This window comes from Schistocerca gregaria, chromosome 4 (assembly GCF_023897955.1).
Source record: "Schistocerca gregaria isolate iqSchGreg1 chromosome 4, iqSchGreg1.2, whole genome shotgun sequence".
NCBI lineage: Eukaryota > Metazoa > Arthropoda > Insecta > Orthoptera > Acrididae > Schistocerca > Schistocerca gregaria.
In genome coordinates this window covers 416,850,490-416,869,840 of record NC_064923.1, presented here as the reverse complement: position 1 = coordinate 416,869,840, position 19,351 = coordinate 416,850,490, and the positions used below count along the sequence as shown (strand labels likewise).

General features: G+C 38.3%; 1 protein-coding gene across 3 annotated transcripts in view; it reads left to right on the top strand.

The window, feature by feature from the left end:
• Positions 1-13,728: 13,728 nt before the first annotated feature.
• Positions 13,729-19,351, top strand: part of LOC126266860 (uncharacterized) — a 32,241-nt gene continuing 26,618 nt past the window's right edge. The window contains exons 1-2 of one of the 3 annotated variants that reach the window (XM_049971481.1): positions 13,729-14,252; positions 14,329-14,509. In XM_049971481.1, coding sequence (XP_049827438.1) covers positions 14,378-14,509 — 132 coding nt within the window. In that variant the 5' untranslated portion in view covers positions 13,729-14,252; positions 14,329-14,377. Of the gene's footprint in view, positions 14,510-19,351 lie in introns of all 3 variants that reach the window. The other 2 variants (XM_049971480.1, XM_049971479.1) reach the window with 2 other exon arrangements.

Genomic DNA, 19,351 nt, shown 5'->3' with positions numbered 1-19,351 from the left:
TCATTACAGTGAAACAAAACACTCGCCCTGGCATGCTTGGGGTCACACTACACAGCATACAGACACGCAGACAACTCGTAAATTAAATAAATAATTCAGTACACAGCATACAGACCTGCAAACTACTCGTAAATCGCCGAAATAATGCAGTACACTCTGGAACAGACACACAAACAACTCGTAAATTATCGAAATAATGCAGTACACAGCATACAGACCTGCAGACTAGTCGTAAATCGCCGAAAGAACGCAGTACACACTATGGAACAGACACGCAAACAACTCGTGAATTATCGAAATAATACAGTACACAGCATACAGACCTGCAAACTACTCGTAAATCACCGAAATAATGCAGTACACTGATGTACAGACACGCAAACAACTCGTAAATTATCGAAATAATACAGTACACTACATACAGACCTGTAAACTACTCGTAAGTCACCGAAATAGTGCAATACACTTTTGTGCAGAAACGCAAACAACTAGTAAATTCACAAAAAATAATGCATGTAAAAGGCCCTGCAAACACACTCAGAATGCTCTGTACAAACGCTCATTACATCTAAACAAACACTTTTCAACTATTATCATTCGCAACTATCAGAGGCTCCAATGTGTGCATGCACACAGCCCGCCATGAGCCACTGCCTGGCGCAAGTCAGCGTCATCACTATCATGCCACTGCCGCCTACAGCAAGCAGGTGAAAGTCGCATCTGTTTTCGGGTATACAGCTAGAGTCCTTCGAGTGTTATATTGACGTCACATGTCTATGTAAATGAGAGCCTAGCCACCATGCTGGCTGCGGAGGTCAATCGGTTCTAGGCGCTCAGTTCGGAACCACGCGACTGCTACGGTCCCAGATTCGAATCCTGCCTCGGGCATGAATGTGTGTGATGTCCTTAGGTTAGTTAGGTTTAAGTAGTTCTAAGTTCTAGGGGACTAATGACCATAGATGTTAAGTCCCATAGTACTCAGAATATTTGAACCTAGTCACCCTCTGGGCTGCGTTACAGAAATATGATCCAATGCATAGCAGAATAGCACAGGTTGCATTGTTCCTAGCGATCATAATGGGACATGCAAGCTGCATCTAGCCAAGCACGCATTTACCAGCAAAGTGTGGCTGATTCATCGACGCGAAATGTTCTTATCGCTACACATCATTGCAAGCGAATCTAAAAGGTTCTCAATGTTATACTTATGTAACATGGCTATGTAAAAGAGAGCCAAGTCGACCTCTCAGTAAAGTGCCACAAAAAATATTTAACGGCCACTTCCATGTCGACGTTTTCTTAGATTCCTCTCGCTGTTGCATACTTGTACGCATATACAAACTGTTCTGGGCCAACCAGAAGACATGCAAGTACTTCCTCAATTTCCCTGCTTTCGGTGTATATTCCCTCAATTTATACTATTTTGCACAATTCTATCGATTTATTTATGTCAGTTCTACCCATGTGATCGTGACATAATTTCTCGTTCCGTGTTATAAAATTGCTTGTAAATGTAGTACAGCTGATGACACTTAGCGCAAATGCACTGACTGCAAGGCATAGTATAGCACTGTACTCGATTGTATCCACTCGCCCACAACCCACATATTTCGCATTTGCATAGCTTATGCTCTGTTTTCTGTATATCTGCGTATGCGCCACGAGCGGCTCCCAGGACCCACAGTAGGCCCGAGCTAGTGTTCGAGAGTGGCTCTACGATGTCACATTTCTATGTCAATGAGAGCCTGGTCATCCTCTGGGGCATGTGCGTGTGTTTACCGTTGCTGGCGCAAAACCTCTCTAACAATGGATACTGACGCCACAGGTCACATTATAGATATGTATTCCATTGCTTCCCAGAATAGCACAGGCTACATTTTTCCTAGCAATCATAACAGGAAATGGAGATGCATCTAGCTGTGCATGTATTTACCAGCCAAGTATGGCTGACGCATCGCTGTGAAATGCTCGCATAGCTACACACAATAGCAAGTGCATCTAAAAGGTTTTCAATGTTATACTGATGGCACATGGCTATGTAGATGAGAGCCAAGTCAACCTCTCAGAAACAGTAAAGTCCCACAAAAATAGTAAACAGTCATTTTGTAGGAGCTCTCATGATGCCTCAGTTTATCTGCATGAAAATTCTTGCCCAAACAGGAGCCGTTTATGAAAATAGCTCAGAATAACACTGAATACATTCTTCCTTATGGTCCTAATGAGGCACCACATGTTACCATTCCTGGAAATCGTTAAATCCTGATTTCAGCAAACAGCTCCGAAACACTACTATGTAGAGGCTCCTATGTCATGGCACAAAGGATGTCTTGTGAATGAATGGAGCATTATGATAGGCTGTTACTAAATTTACCCACCGAACTGCTGATGCCACCGGTGTGTAAGCACTGTCAGCCTTTTTTTCTGCAGACGAGACTTCCAGCGGCAAAAAAATATTTTGTATAGATCGCCATATTGCATTTACAGTTAAACCCTGCAAAAGTGATCTACATATCGGCAAATACATCCCATATATAGACTGTGCCTCTGTGCAGCGCCGACGGAGATAACTACCACTGTAAAATGTAGCCCATGATCACAGTCACGGAAGAGCATATCAGCCAGAGAGAGTGGAGAGCCGGTCGTGCAAGACCCCACATCCCAGGAGAATGCTATCAATACTCCCAGTGCAAACATTCGTCATATTGAATCTTCTCAAATTTCCGCAGAGTATACACGTGACATTCGCAGTCCCGAAGGCAACTCATCGCAAACTAGGTATTAGTTCACCATTCACCCGCCCAGGGGCAGCCGCAAGCCAAATCTTCATAAGCCATAAGCTTTCTCGGACTCTCTGAACCAGTGTACAAAGGATGGCATGCTTGCTTGCTGCTGCGCTTTATACAGCCATCTCCAGAGTAACAAGAATACTGGGAACCAGACACATATTAATCAGTATCACTACAATTAAATATTAGGATTTCTGCTGCAGTCTGAGACCGAGCAATGTACTGGATATTTCTCCTCTTTACGACTGTGGTTCTGGAATGCATCTCAGTATCTACAGGGTGTTACAAAAAGGTACGGCCAAACTTTCAGGAAACATTCCTCACACACAAATAAAGAAAAGATGTTATGTGGTCATGTGTCCGGAAACGCTTAATTTCCATGTTAGAGCTCATTTTAGTTTCGTCAGTATGTACTGTACTTCCTCGATTCACCGCCAGTTGTCCCAATTGAAGGAAGGTAATGTTGACTTCGGTGCTTGTGTTGACATGCGACTCATTGCTCTACAGTACTACCATCAAGCACATCAGTACGTAGTAGTAGTAGTAGTAGTAGTAGTTTTATTCATCCGTAGATCTCTTTTTACAAGGATATAGGACATGTCAAAGTATTTACAAGGTTAGATCAATTTACAATAAGCTAATTCGTATACACATATATTTACAGACTTCTAGTTAGAGACAATCATTAGATTTTACTCCTGGTATACAATAATTTATTTACAAATAACTCATTAAATAATGTAATGCCACACTATTCACTCATATTTCACTATCAGTCACTGCACACACTATACACACATTGTTTCATAACACTTCACTCACTACATACACACACACAAACACACACACACACACACACACACACACACACACACACACACACACACACACACACAGGTGATCCTTGGGCCATTTTCTGTACTGCAAGTTCCCATTTGCTATCCTGAAAAACTGAGTCAGCATCCCTTCATAATGAGTGAGATGTTGAGCTCAGAAAGAGGAAGAGGTGTTAGTATTGTGCTATGCATAGCTTGAGGGGAGAGTGTCTCTAGAAAGGAAAAAAGAAGAAAAATAATAAAGTGAAGGTGTTATGTGGAATATTGGATGTTTTATAATCATCATTATTATTATTATTTGTTTGTATAACATTTTTTTATCAAACCCCTACTCTGCTTTATCTAAGTAATCCTTCAATGTATAAAATGTATTGCATAACAGGTACTTTTTAGCTGCCTTCTTAAATAAGTGTATTTTTGAAATTTCTTTAATCTCTTTTGGTAATTTATTGTACAGTTTTATTCCTTGGTAGAAAATGCTGTTTTGAGTTTTATGTTTATTTTTTCTTGGTAAATGTAAGTTGAGTCTATCTCTTGTTGCATGGTCATGGACAGAGCTGTTTGTGCAGTAATTGCCAATGTTACTTTTGATGTGTACAACTGACTGGTAAATGTGTTCACATGGAGCAGTTAAAATTCCCAGTGTTTTGAACAGATCTTTACAATGAGCTCGACTACTATTTCTGGTTATTATTCTTATGGCTCTTTTCTGGAGTTTGAAAATTGTGTTCATATTTTGTGGATTTGTTCCCCAAAAAAGAATGCCATAGCTAAGAATTGAGTGTACATATGAATAATATGTAACTAAAAGACACTGCATGTTACACACAGATGATAGAATTCTAAGGGCATAACATGCTGATGACATTCTGTTTGCAAGTACCTTTGTGTGTTCGCACCACTTCAGCTGAGAGTCAATATTCATTCCTAGAAATTTTGCATTTGTTACACAGTCTATAGAGGTGCCATCTACATTTAATTTAACATTGTCATTTTTCCTCTTCAAACTGAAGTTCATGGCATTAGTTTTCTTTATGTTTAATGTCAATTTGTTGCTTATTGACCAATCGTAAACTTCCTTGAGAGTTTCATTTGCTTTCTCGGTAAGGAGTTCTCTTGTTCTCTCAGTGACTATAATGTTGCTGTCATCAGCGAAGAGAATTTTCTCACCATGAGTAACACTACTGGGAAAGTCATTGATGTATATCAGGAATAGTATTGGTCCTAATATGCTACCTTGTGGAACCCCTATATTAATATGTTTTGGTTCTGATAAGTATTTTACTAAATGTTTAGATCTATTTGAAGTATGTGTTATCTCTACTCTTTGTACCCTATCTGTTAGGTATGATCGAAACCAGTCATTAGCTACCCCTCTTATTCCTAATGCTTCTAATTTATTTAATAGAATCTTGTGGTCGACTGTATCAAAAGCCTTAGAAAGATCCAAAAATATGCCTGTGACACACTCATCTTTATCAAGAGCATTAAGTACAACTTTTGTGAATTCTACTATGGCTGACTCCGTATTTTTGCCACTTCGAAAACCAAACTGTGATTTGCTTAAAAGATTGTATTTATTCAGATAATTCATTAATCTGTCTTTCATAATTGCTTCTATTATTTTTGAGAATGCTGACAGCAGGGAAATGGGCCGGTAATTTTCTATGTCTTCTGCATTACCTTTCTTAAGCAAAGGTACAACTCTTGCCTGTTTTAGCTGCTCTGGAAATGTCCCTGATGTGAAGGATTCATTTATTATATTTGTTAATGGGCCTTGTATAATCCCTATGCATTGTTTCAGTACACACATTGGTACATCATCTAAGCCTTCTGACTTTTTATTTTTTAGCTTTTGAACAGTTTTATTGACTTCATTCTCTGTGGTTGGAAGTAACATCATTGTATCTAGTGCAACAATTTTTGCAGGTGTTATATTTGTTTTGGGGAATTTTTGCTGTAACTTCTCTGCAATACTTGAAAAATGCTCGTTTACATAGTTTGCTAAGTGTTGTGGATCATTTATTACCTTATCCCCCTCCCTTAGCAGTATGTTATTCTGCGTTTGTTTGCCTCTCCCCGTTTCCTTTTTTATAACATCCCAGACTGCTTTGCTTTTATTGTCTGCATTATATATTATTTTGTCATTAAATGACTTTTTTGCAGCAATCAGCACCTTCCTATAAATCTTTTTGTATCTATGATAGAAATTTAAGAATTCTGGATCATTGTGAATCTTTTTCATGGAACTGAGGTGTTTAAGTGTTTGGGAGGACTTCTTAATACCTGCTGTTATCCATCTGTTTTTGTGAGATGTTGATACAGTCATGCATACTTTTGGAAATGCTGTTTCAAAGTTCAATTTAAACAATGTGGAGAATTTGGAGAATTTCATATTCACATTGGTTTCCTTATACACTTCATCCCAGCTTTGTTTTTCTAGTTCTTTTGAAAAATCTTTTATTTTGATTTCTGATAGATGTCGTTTATAGGCTTGTAGTTTAGGGAATGATTCGATGCCTGATTTTACTGTTGTTATTTGACAGAGATGGTCTGATAGTCCGAGATCTTTTACAGCTACATCACATTTTTCCCTGTCTATATTTGTGGCCACATGGTCAATTACTGATGCAGTCATTGTAGTAACCCTTGTTGCACTATTGACCAATAGGGACATGCCAAAACTTTGAAGGATATTTATGAAGGTGCTGCTGGATTCATTTATGATATTAGTGTTGATGTTTATGTCCCCACACAGAATTATGTTGACCTTTGTACTTGAGACTTTATCTAGAACTTCTGTTAATTTATTGAAAAAAGTGTACACACTACCACTGGGAGATCTATACACACACAAAATGATTAATTTCTTGGTGATATCGAGCCCTGATAATTCAATAGCTGATATTTCAATGTGTTTGTCTTCACTTACTGTACTGAGGTCATGTCTAGATTTGAACTGTGTTCCTTTTCTGATATAAATGCATGATCCTCCACCCCTTGAAGTAGTTCTGCAGTAAGAGTTTGCCCTTTCATACAATGATAATACTACATGTTGGATTTCTGTGTCTCTACACCAGTGCTCAGTAATACAAACTACTGTGCAGTTCAAAGATTGGAGCTCAACTTCTAATGCTTGTATTTTATTTTTTATTGATTGCATGTTTTGATGGAGGATTGTTAAGTCTGTGAAATGCCCCATGTTACTCTTTCTGATGGTTTGTTTTTCTTTGTGACATCTGGTATGTGTGATTTTTGAAGTGTTATAATCTGTCTTGTGAGTGATTGTTTCAGTATTTTTTGAACTGCTAGAGATACTCTTTAGGCAGGGGAACCTGTTGTCTGGATTTATCCTAAAAAAGACCTACTTTTCCTACCTATGACAACAGGTATTTGACCATGTGTGGCCCGAGATCCACCCCCTATACTTTCATGAATCAGCTGTACCAATCTTCCCTTCCCAGTCCTGTTTAGGTGTAGGCCATGCCTAGTGAAACCCCATCTGTTGATAGTCCCGACGGGCACCAGAGAAACATGAGCAAAGTTGGCCGTCCTCAGAGCCATCCCCAGCCCCACATTGATTCGCCTCACAGCTCCATCAAGGCGTGGCTGATCATGACGCCGGAACAGCTCAACAAAGTGTACATTGGTGCCATGAGTCAGGGAAGCTATCTTGTCCAGGTCACCACCTATTTCATATGCCCCATCCCTGTCCAAACTGTTTCCCGCCCCACCCACTATCACTACATGGTCCTCTTTTGTAAAATCCTTACATAAAGACCCTAGGTCCTCTATCACATGACTTAGCCCTGCGTTTGGTTTGAAGATACTGGTGGCCTGGTACGCTGCCCCTAAACTTTCCTGTAACTGAGGGCCTACACCTCGCCCATGGCTACTACCTAGCAGCAGCACTTTCTTCTTCCTAACACTTTGTACATTCCTAGGCTTCTTGGCCTCGGTTGAAGTGTGCTGCACATTTCCTGCTCCTCGTTCTACCTGAGGCTCTTCTCCACTTAACTCTGGCAGTGGCAGATACCTGTTTTTGATGTTGATGATAAAACTATCAGATCGCGTTCTCTTTCTTCCTATCCTCCTACCAGCTGCCAGTTCCCAACCACCCTCCTCCCCCCTATTTCCCTTGATCCTTATCAGTTCCTTCCTTGCTTCCTCCAACTGTGCCTGAAGGGCACAGATTTTCCTTTCCTGCTCCCCAATCAAAATGTTCCTACTGCATACTCTGCAGTTCCAGGAGAGAGCCTCTTCTGTTCTCCCAACATTCTCCCCACTGCATCCCCCCCAGTGAAAATATTTCCTACAAGATTGGCAACAAATCCCTCTACTCACTACCCTATAACAGCTCCCACATTTCTCACTCATGGTCAGTTTCGAAAGAATAGTTAAGTTTAAAGAATGTTTTAAATTTGTCAAGGTCGCGAGATTGTATGTCTGCAAGCAAAAAAAAAAAAAAAACGACACAAAGATCTTATGTGCGGTGGTTGTTGTTTTTCTACTGATTTAGAGATGCAAAAACAGAAGAATGAATTTGTAATTACTTTGCTTTTAGAGACTTTAAGTTATCAGGCGTGTTTGGTCAGGTTTTTAAACGTTTATAACTCGGAAAATTTAGACCTAGATCGCGTCTATCTAACTAGTAAACAATACGAAATGTGTTAGTTAAATACGATTTAGAAATGTTTAATTACACTTTTATTGCGACAATAGACACTGATGAAACTAGTAGCTGTCTTTTTTAAACGATTTTTGCACTATCAAGAAAACTTGAATAGAATTTGTTGTGTTTATGTCACGCAAAATTACGGGTTATGTCGCGATTATCGGGACCTCAGCTAAAGAACAAGTTTTTTTAAGAACAAGCTCTGCTTGGACGCTAATATTCAGTTGTGTGACAAGAACGGACACTACAGCAAGTAATAAAAACAAAGAATATTTAAACTTGGCACTATTTCCTCTTAAATAAGTTATTTTAGCGGACGAAGAAAATACCTGTGATCTCACTCGGCGGCCATCTTGGATTGGATCAACAGGTTATTGTTCATCACGAACGTGGTTTTGCAGTCAGTGCAATGTTTACAAATGCGGAGTTGGCAGATGCCCATCTGATGTATGTATTAACATGGGGCAATAGCCGTGGCGCGGTACGTTTGTATCGAGACAGATTTCCAGAACGAAGGTGTCCAGACAGTAAGACGTTCGGAGCAATTGGTCGGCGTCTTAGGGAGCACGGAACATTCCAGCCTATGACTCGCGACTGGGGGAGACCTAGAGCAACGAGGACACTTGCAATGGAAGAGGCAATTCTTCGTGCAGTTGACAACAACCCTAATGTCAGCGTCAGAGAAGTTGCTGCTGTACAAGGTAACGTTGACCACATTACTCTATGGTGAGTGCTACGGGAGAACCAGTTGTTTCCGTACCATGTACAGTGTGTGAAGGCACTATCAGCAGCTGATTGGCCTCCACGGGTACACTTCCGTGAATGGTTCATCCAACAATGTGTCAATCCTCATTTCAGTGCAAATGTTCTCTTTACGGATGAGGCTTCATTCCAACATGATCAAATTGTAAATTGTCACAATCTACATGTGTGGGCTGACGAGAGTCCGCACGCAATTGTGCTATCATGTCATCAACATAGATTTTCTGTGAAAGTTTGGGCAGGCATTGTTGGTGATGTCTTGATTGGGCCCCATGTTCTTCCACCTACGCTCAATGGAGCGAGTTATCATGATTTCATATGGGATGAATGATAACTCATAAACACATTTTCACCGTTTGGCACTGGGAAATGTGATGTTACATCATGGACAGTGTGAAATTCTGATATGATGGTCTCTTCATGTGATGTGATGTGACATGACAGAGAGTGTGAATTAGCCATCATGTATAAAGAAAATGAATTCAATATTTAGTCTGTAAAGGAGAATAGTATGCATATGGAGTAAGTTTACATAGTGTACAAAGCCTTTGAAATCTTTACAATGATATAATGTAAGACATCCATCTATATTTAAATATTAAATGCAGTGTATGAGATAATAAGCAAGTCAACTATATCACCAAAAAAAGTAACTCCATTCAAGATGAGAGTTTCCTGTTGTTTAGTAAGATACCAGCTTAGAACCATTCTAAATATAAAGAATTACACCAAATTCCCTTGAGTAATACTCTGGAGGCTGACTAAAATTACATATACTTACAGGGTAATGTTTCTTATGAAAACAATTTCCAACTGCTAATTTTTTGTCTATGAGCATGACGTTTTAGACAGAATGACGAGAAGAGTATATGTTTGGAGAAATAAACAATTTATTAAAGGTATAATGCAAATGCTGATGGCAACAATGCATGTATCCCCATCTTCCTTTATATACAGTTTAAACATGCATTGTGCTAATATTATGATGTTTACCCTAGTTTTGTATCTTTATGGTGTGACGATCTAAGATACCTCTCCATTATTAAAAAGCGCAGGCTTCTCTCTACAGTTAAACACTGTAATTCTCTTACCTTCTTGTATCTTTGACTTTGACAGGCTGTGGATATTTCTTTCTCAAAAATGTCTCACATTTTCATTTTGAAGCAATTATGAAACTGTTTGTTACGTGTGTTGTTGCTGTTGTGGTCTTCAGTCCTGAGACTGGTTTGATGCAGCTCTCCATGCTACCCTATCCTGTGCAAACTTCTTCATCTCCCAGTACTTAATGCAACCCACATCCTTCTGAATCTGCTTAGTGTATTCATCTCTTGGTCTCCCTCTACGATTTTTACCCTCCACACTGATAATGATAAATTTGTGATTCCTTGATGCCTCAGAACGTGTCCTACTAACCGGTCCCTTCTTTTTGTCAAGTTGTGCCACATACTCCTCTTCTCCCCAGTTATATTCAATACTTCATCATTAGTTATGTGATCTATCCATCTAATCTTCAGCATTCTTCTGTAGCACTACTTTTCGAAAGCCTCTATTCTCTTCTTGTCCCAACTATTTATCGTCCATGTTTCACTTCCATACATGGCTACACTTTTTACGTGTACAACACTGATATCCATCACATCATTAACTTCACTGACTTGTTTTTTCTCACTTTTGCTCTTTTTATAATTGGTTCATGTTTTGGGCCTTGATTGATTGATCGATAGTTAATTGCAAATTTGTAAGGGACAGGTCTATTGTATAACAGAAAAATGTATATGAATGTAACAGTTAAGATAATTATTTACAAAATGAAAAAATGAACAAAATTACAAATTATAATAACTGAAACAATATAGCTGTATTATAATAACTGACAAAATAAAAAATGTACAGAGTTATTTGGATTAACACCCATACATTCAGTGTTGTAGTTATATGGAAGCTATTTACAGGCACAAGGAACTTATGAGTTTATTGATAAGCGCTAGCAAACGAGTTTTATTGAATGTGATACACTGATTTTGAGAAAAAGATTGCTTATAATGTATCTCTTATATTATTCTGTGGCATGGGTTTCTTAAAAACTCTCCCAGTAAGAATATATCTGAGTCAGTAAAGTATCACTCAACTTAATTCCTACTCTAGGCTTCCCAATTAGAGTATCCCATTTTTCACAAACCGCCACTGGTAATATCTTTCTGTAAAGGTCTAATGAACGAGATTATGTTACAAAACCAATAGTCAATGGCCTATTCGACCATGAAATGCAGGTCCTTTAGTTAAGTGTTAATACTGATAGGATATATAATGCATTAAATATGCTTTCATGAGTGCAGTCAGCCAAAAATGAATTACTTTAGGACACTCTACAAAGAAATAAACTGGACTGAGTTTACAATGCTCATGGCAAGAATGAGAAATACGACATTTCAATAATACAGCATTTGCCTTATTTGAATATTGTTTCCCCCAAAGCTATCACAGACAGGATTGAATTGGATTAGTTTGGTTTGGGGAGGAGGAGACCAAACTGCAAGGTCATCAGTGTAGGATAGGATGGGGAAGGAAGTCGGCCATGCCCTTTCAAAGGAACCATCACAGAAAACATAAATCAGGATGGCCAGACGCGTGATTGAACTGTCATCCTCCTGAATGTGAGTCCAGTGTGCTAACCACTGCATCACCGTGCTCAGTATCCCAGACTGGGATCAAAAACTGCAAAGAAGCTATGGATTACTCAAGAAAGAAGGGTATATTGTAAAAGAAAAAGGAAACTTTATCTGTCAGCCAGAAACAGCTTTTATGTCCATGTTATACCACACAACAAGACATACTGCAACATATTAAAGATAGTAATAATCAGAGCAAATGCATTATGAAAAAAAGATAATCATTTCAGATAACAAAATAAAGACAGTATGGGAGGTAGGGAAAGAGGAGAATGTTAGAATCAGACAAGAAGAAGGGCAGATAGGGTAAAGTGTAAACAATATATTGGTGACTGATGTGTGCAGTGTCACATAGCTTTTTCACAAGCATTTAATAGCTGTTACTGAAAAGATGGGTTTCTTAGATTCAGTAGAAGCCATCACAGTGTACTTCAAACCAGTCTTTACATATAACTTTACTAATACAAATATGACACCCAATGCCCCAGCAGAAATAAAGTCCATCACAAAATATTTAAAATAAAAAAATCTAGTGATTATGATAAAATATCGACAAAGTTCATGAAAGTGTGTGCTACTGAGTTTAATGATGTATTAAATCAGTCATTTATCAGTGGAACATTCCTGAATGGTTGCAATATGTTTGCTTGAGAATGGAGGTAAAAGAACAACCATCAAATTTCACTTTTTCCAGCATCCTAAAAATATTTAGAAAATGTGATTCACAATTATCTCCTTAACCCTCTGGCAGAAAATAACATGTTGTCAAAGTTACAGTTCACATCTATACAGGGCTCTGATATTAAGGCAGCTATCTACACATACAGTGCCAATGTACTGAATTCATTAGATAATAAATTACAGGCTACTGGTATATTTTCTGATCTATCAAAGGTATTCGACTGTCTAAATCACAATATTCTGTTAATTACATTAGAGTATTATGGTGTAAAAGAAAATGCTGCAAAATGGTTCAAAACCTATGTTTCTAATAGGAAACAAAGGGTGTCTTTAGGAAGGAGACATGTATTAAGCTATCAGGCATCATTCAGCTGGATATTAACTGCATGTGAAATCCAACAAGGTTCCATCTTAGGGTTCTTACTTTTTATTGTGTATATCAATGACCTTCCATCAGTAACATTACCAAATGTTAAGTTCCTTTTGTTTGTAGATGATAGAAATATTGTAACAAACAGTAAATCAAGTTTAGTCCTAGAAAGATCGATCAATGAAATTTTCGAGGACATTGATAAATGGTTCCTAGCCAAATCTTTCCTACTCAAGTTTGTGAAAACACACATCATGCAGTTGAAAGATGTTTCCCACAATTACATGCCTAAAATATGGTGACAAACAGATAGACAAAGTGGACAGTGTTAAGTTTTTGGGGATTGCCACTTGATAATAAATTCAAGTGGGAGAAGCACACTGTAGAACTGCTGAAACGCCTAAGCAAATCTCTATTTGTAATGAAAATGCTGTCAGGCATAGAGAATATAAAAATTAAAGAAACTGATATATTATGCTTGTTATCATTTAGTAATGCCATGTGGTATTATCGTTTTCAGACAAGTCATCAAGTCAAGCCAAAGTTTTCTGCGCCCAAAAACGGGTAATAAGAATTATTTGTAGTGTGAACTCCGTCCTGCAGAGGAATGTTACGAGACCTAGAGATATTAACTTTTGCTTCTCAATATATTTATTCCTTAATGAAATTTGTCATTAAAAGTGCATCTCTTCTTCAAAGTAACAGCCCAGTTCATGGAATTAGTACGAGACATAAGAATAATTTTCACACAGATTTAAAGTCATTTACTTTGGTTAAAAAATATGTCCATTATTCAGGAACATATATTTTCAATAAGTTGCCAGCAACCCTAACTACCAATACAGTTCAGTTTCAGAGGAACCTAATTCCTCCTACTCTGCTGATGAATTTCTTAGTGGAAACAACTGATGTGTGTGTTTTACTAATAATGTCAAATAATGCGAGTATTAGTACAACCCGATTTCTGTACAAATTCAATGCAGTAATGCGATCGTTGTAAATAGGTGTTGTAAATCTTTTTGTATTTAGTGTTTACTGATATACTATCTAATATAAAAGTGAGGTAGCCATTTTTATGAACATTTCATGTATTTTAGAAAGGAAAAAAAACTGGGTTCCATATCCATAGGGTAATCACGGACTGTGGGGTTATGTCAACTTCACTGTATCCCAAGTTGGTTGCCGTGTCTGCAGCGACGTTCAGATGTTGACAGTGCGCGGATATGGCCGGCAGTGTTTGGAGGAGTGGCTGGGTGCTTGATTTTTTGAAACGAATTTGTATTTCTTCGAAACGTGGAGGTCAAGAACGTTTGCAGATGTCTTCAACTCGTGCATTTGTGCTAAATGGCGGTTCCTCGAAATCACTGAATATCATAACCTGCAAAAGGAATGACAGATTGTCACATTACTGTGTTCACCGACACCTAACCCCAGTGTACACTGTACATCACGCTGCATTTTTATCAGCAAAAGGTGAATGTCATTCTTTGCAGAGTTGTCAGGCCATAAATAAAACTAAGTGCGTAAACTTATTTACATGTTGTAGCAGGAACTTCTGTAGCGATGCAAGTTCAGGCCCCGAGAAATTTCCTCATATTATGAATTTTCCGGAATTGGTGTGGCCAAGTCTTACGAAGAGTTTGAAAAATTGGATACTTGCAAATTTGATAATCAGGCCTTACTTTGATCAGGAATTCAATATTCAGGACTTCGTACTGGGGTCAAAGCAGGTAGGCATTTGATATGTAAATATGCAAAACATTTTTATGGAGTCATATTTCTTAGCCGACGCTTATAGCTTTCATGTGTGGAGTTGCGAAATCTCAGAGACACTTGTATCGGATGCTGAACTGTAAACTTAGTCACCAATTTTCGTGTGATCATAGGCTCATGAACGACTAGAGAATGGACAGTAAAATCATTGAACAGTTTTCACACGCTGAGCTTTGCATAAACTGCCCCCGGGATGTATTGAATATGTGCATACTGCCTTAGTTTCAAGCTTTAGAATAAGGGCTATACATGCAGTAGGGGCTAATTGGGCTTTAAAATGAGGATATGCATTGGTTGACTCATGTTGAAAATGTGTCAAAATAATATACAAAAACACACTGTGGCAATCTTAACTTGTTGTTTGTCATTGGAAACACAGAAAATTAATGCAGCACTCAATGTACTAACAGTCATTTGTTTATAAAAGGTATTTGCATTAATAGTGTTCCTAAACTTATGGACAGTAGTAACTCTCTCTCTCTCTCTCTCTCTCTCTCTCTCTCTCTCTCTCTCTCTCTCTCTCTCTCTCTCTAACCCCTATTTTCACAGTGTGGTGTAATATTTTCAGGTTTTTAATGTATTTGAAGACATTAATAATAACATACATACTCAAGGCCCGTTGTTCCCATTGGCATCGTAATATTTTGATAAAATATATTTGATTATATGATGGCAGTCTTCATAGTTGATAGTGTCACTGATATGGTATTCTTTAACATGTAGGCCTACATTAGCTGCGCTGTAGTCCTTTGATGATTATCTATGTATGTATAAGTATCTAACTATTATTTTGAGAAAGCACATGGCAACTCTTATCATTTCATTACAAACTCAGAAGTGTGAACAAAGGATTAATTAATAGAATCACCTGACATGTTCCACACCCAGGAGGATCCCTCTTTTGTGGGTCTATGGAATGAATAATTAATCTAATTCTGTGCTCTGGGTACCAAGCAGGTAATTTTTTTATGCAAATGCCCTCCTCCTCTAAATAATGTAGTTTGTTTGTTAACCAGATTTGTCCTTTAGTGGCAGACATTTTTTTTGTTTAGTTATTCTTGTGCAAAAATTTAACTGGGCAATCCATGTCATTCCTGTATCCCAGGACAATGTTGGTCTAATGCACGATACAGCTTGCCTGTCACTAGGGGTGGATGCAATGCTTGCAGTTGGCTCAGTCATTTTAAGGTTTATTAGTGGTATATGGTACCCAGGTGGAAGGCTCAGATATACCAGAAGCAGACTTTTCAATCACTAATACTGAGTGAAGAATCATGAGGTCCTCTTAATAGTAAGGCATGCAGAAAACCACTACAGACACGTAGCTACTTGAGAAGCAATGTGTGTGTGTGTGTGTGTGTGTGTGTGTGTAGTATGCATAAATCATTTTTTTAGAGTAATAAAATTACATCTAGTACACAGAGAGGAGTTTAACAGCATTGATTATTAAGGGGAAAACTTGACTTTGCACACCAGAAAAAGAAAATACTGTGGTATTAATCAGTGAATTATGGAGGATGTTTTACATAAATGTGCACTGATCATACTGCAGCTGAGATTTTAACTAATGGGCTTTAGAATGGGAACCTAATGTGCTTAGAACATCTTAGCTCTTCTATTTACAAACAGATCTGAATGTTTAGATTAAATTAGTCCTAGAAGGGAGTTGTTGAGAATGAGGCTACTACAGCATGACTACAGATTCAAAAAGGAATGTCAAGGCACCTGTAGAAAATTCGTTTTTTAGCAAGTGAACCGTAAACAGAATGCAGATTTTTTTTTTGAGCAGTCATCATAAAAGTGGAGATGGGACCTGGACAAACTGAAAGAACCAGTGGTTGTACAGAGTTTCAGGGAGAGCATAAGGGAACAATTGACAGGAATGGGGGAAAGAAATACAGTAGAAGAAGAATGGGTAGCTCTGAGGGATGAAGTAGTGAAGGCAGCAGAGGATCAAGTAGGTAAAAAGACGAGGGCTAGTAGAAATCCTTGGGTAACAGAATAAATATTGAATTTAATTGATGAAAGGAGAAAATATAAAAATGCAGTAAATGAAGCAGGCAAAAAGGAATACAAACGTCTCAAAAATGAGATCGACAGGAAATGGAAAATGGCTAAGCAGGGATGGCAAGAGCAGAAATGGAAGGATGTAGAAGCTTATCTCACTAGGAGTAAGATAGATACTGCCTACAGGAAAATTAAAGAGACCTTTCGAGAGAAGAGAACCACGTGTATGAATATCAAGAGCTCAGATGGAAACCCAGTTCTAAGCAAAGAAGGGAAGGCAGAAAGGTGGAAGGAGTATATAGAGGGTCTATACAAGGGTGATGTACTTGAGGACAATATTATGGACAGGGAAGAGGATGTAGATGAAGATGAAATGGGAGATACGATATTGCGTGAAGAGTTTGACAGAGCACTGGAAGACCTAAGTCGAAACAAGGCCCCATTCCATTAGAACTACTGACAGCCTTGGGAGAGCCAGTCCTGACAAAACTCTACCATCTGGTGAGCAAGATGTCTGAAACAGGCGAAATACCCTCAGACTTCAAGAAGAATATAATAATTCCAATCCCAAAGAAAGCAGGTGTTGACAGATTTGAAAATTACCGAACTATCAGTTTAATAAGTCACAGCTGCAAAATACTAACACGAATTCTTTACAGACGAATGCAAAAACTAGTAGAAGCCGACGTTGGAGAAGATCTGTTTGGATTCCGTAGAAATACTGGAACACGTGAGGCAATACTGACCTTACGACTTATCTTAGATGAAAGATTAAGGAAAGGCAAACATATATTTCTAGCATTTGTAGACTTAGAGAAAGCTTTTGACAATGTTGACTGGAATACTCTCTTTCAAATTCTGAAGGTGGCAGAGGTAAAATACAGGGAGCGAAAGGCTATTTACAATTTGTACAGAAACCAGATGGCAGTTATAAGAGTCGAGGCACATGAAAGGGAAGCAGTGGTTGGGAAGGGAGTGAGACAGGGTTGTAGCCTCTCCCCGATGTTATTCAATCTGTATATTGAGCAAGCGGTAAAGGAAACAAAAGAAAAATTCGGAGTAGGTATTAAAATCCGTGGAGAAGAAATAAAAACTTTGAGGTTCGTCGATGACATTGTAATTCTGTCAGAGACAGTAAAGGACTTGGAAGAGCAGTTGAATGGAATGGACAGTGTCTTGAAAGGAGGATATAAGATGAATATCAACAAAAGCAAAATGAGGATAATGGAATGTAGTCGAATAAAGTCGGGTGATGTTGAGGGTATTAGATTAGTAAATGAGACACTTAAAGTAATAAAGGAGTATTGTTATTTGGGGAACAAAAAACTGATGATGGCCGAGGTAGAGAGGATATAAAATGTAGACTGGCAATGACAAGGAAAGGGTGTCTGAAGAAGAGAAATCTGTTAACATCGAGTATAAATTTACGTGTCAGGAAGTCGTTTATGAAAGTATTTGTATGGAGTGTAGCCATGTATGGAAGTGAAACATGGACAATAAATAGTTTGGACAAGAAGAGAATAGAAGCTTTCGAAATGTGGTGCTACAGAAGAATGCTGAAGATTAGATGGGTGGATCACATAACTAATGAGGTGTTGAATAGGATTGGGGAGAAGATAAGTTTGTGGTACAACTTGACTAGAAGAAGGGATCGATTGGTAAGACATGTTCTGAGGCATCAAGGGATCACCAATTTAGAATTGGAGGGCACTATGGAGAGTAAAAATCGTACAGGGAGACCAAGAGGTGAATACACTAATCAGATTCAGAAGGATGTAGGTTGCAGTAGGTACTGGGAGATGAAGCAGCTTGCACAGGATAGAGTAGCATGGAGAGCTGCATCAAACCAGTCTCTGGACTGAAGACCACAACAACAACAACAACATCATAAAAGTGTGAGTTTAAAATAGAGGTGTGTAACAATAAAATTGAAATTAATTGTACAGCATTATTTAGAGATATTTGTGCTGAGCGAGGTTGCAAGGAGTTGGAAATATTGTGGTTCAGTAGCTGTGTTAGTTAAGTTACTGTGACATCAGAGATAAGTTTGTTGAAAAACAATAAGCTGAATAAATTCAAAATTAAAATACTGAGAGCAGTGTGAGAAGTGTCCAGTAAACTTGAAAATAAAATATTTTGGACCAATCTGAGAAAAAACTAAGTCTTGTTCTTTCCTAGAGTTCCTAAATGATCAAAACTAATCCATGTATTTTTTCAGTTTCAAACTTTCACCAAAATCAGGGGAATTGGTACTCAGCTTTCTCCTTTCAAAGTTCACATGAAAATTGTAATGATACATACCAATGTGACCTAAGAATAGAAAATGAACCAAAATTACTGAAAACTGATAGAATGTTTGTAAAATTCTACATAGATCATGTGAAATAGCTTGCTGCCGTTCCTAGAGCAGTTCATTCTATATCTATAACTATACTCTGTACTGTGAAGTGTATAGCAGATATGTGCTTTGCACCCGAACTGCTGAACAAGTCCTGATGAGGTCTGCAATGTGGACTGTAGTGCTACCATGGTATGAATGCATTAGGGTTTCTTCCTGTTCCATTCATGTGGAGAGCACAGAATGATAGTTTAAATGCCTCAATGCATGCTGTAATTAATTTAATCTTGTCCTCGCAATCCCCACAGAGCGATATGTAGGGGGTTGTTGTTCCTTCCTGGAGTCATGAGGGTCATTCCTTAAGTCATAGCAATTGTACGTAGACTGTTAAAAACAAAGATTCCAAGACTTACCAAGCGGGAAAGTGCCGGTAGACAGGCACAATAAAATCACA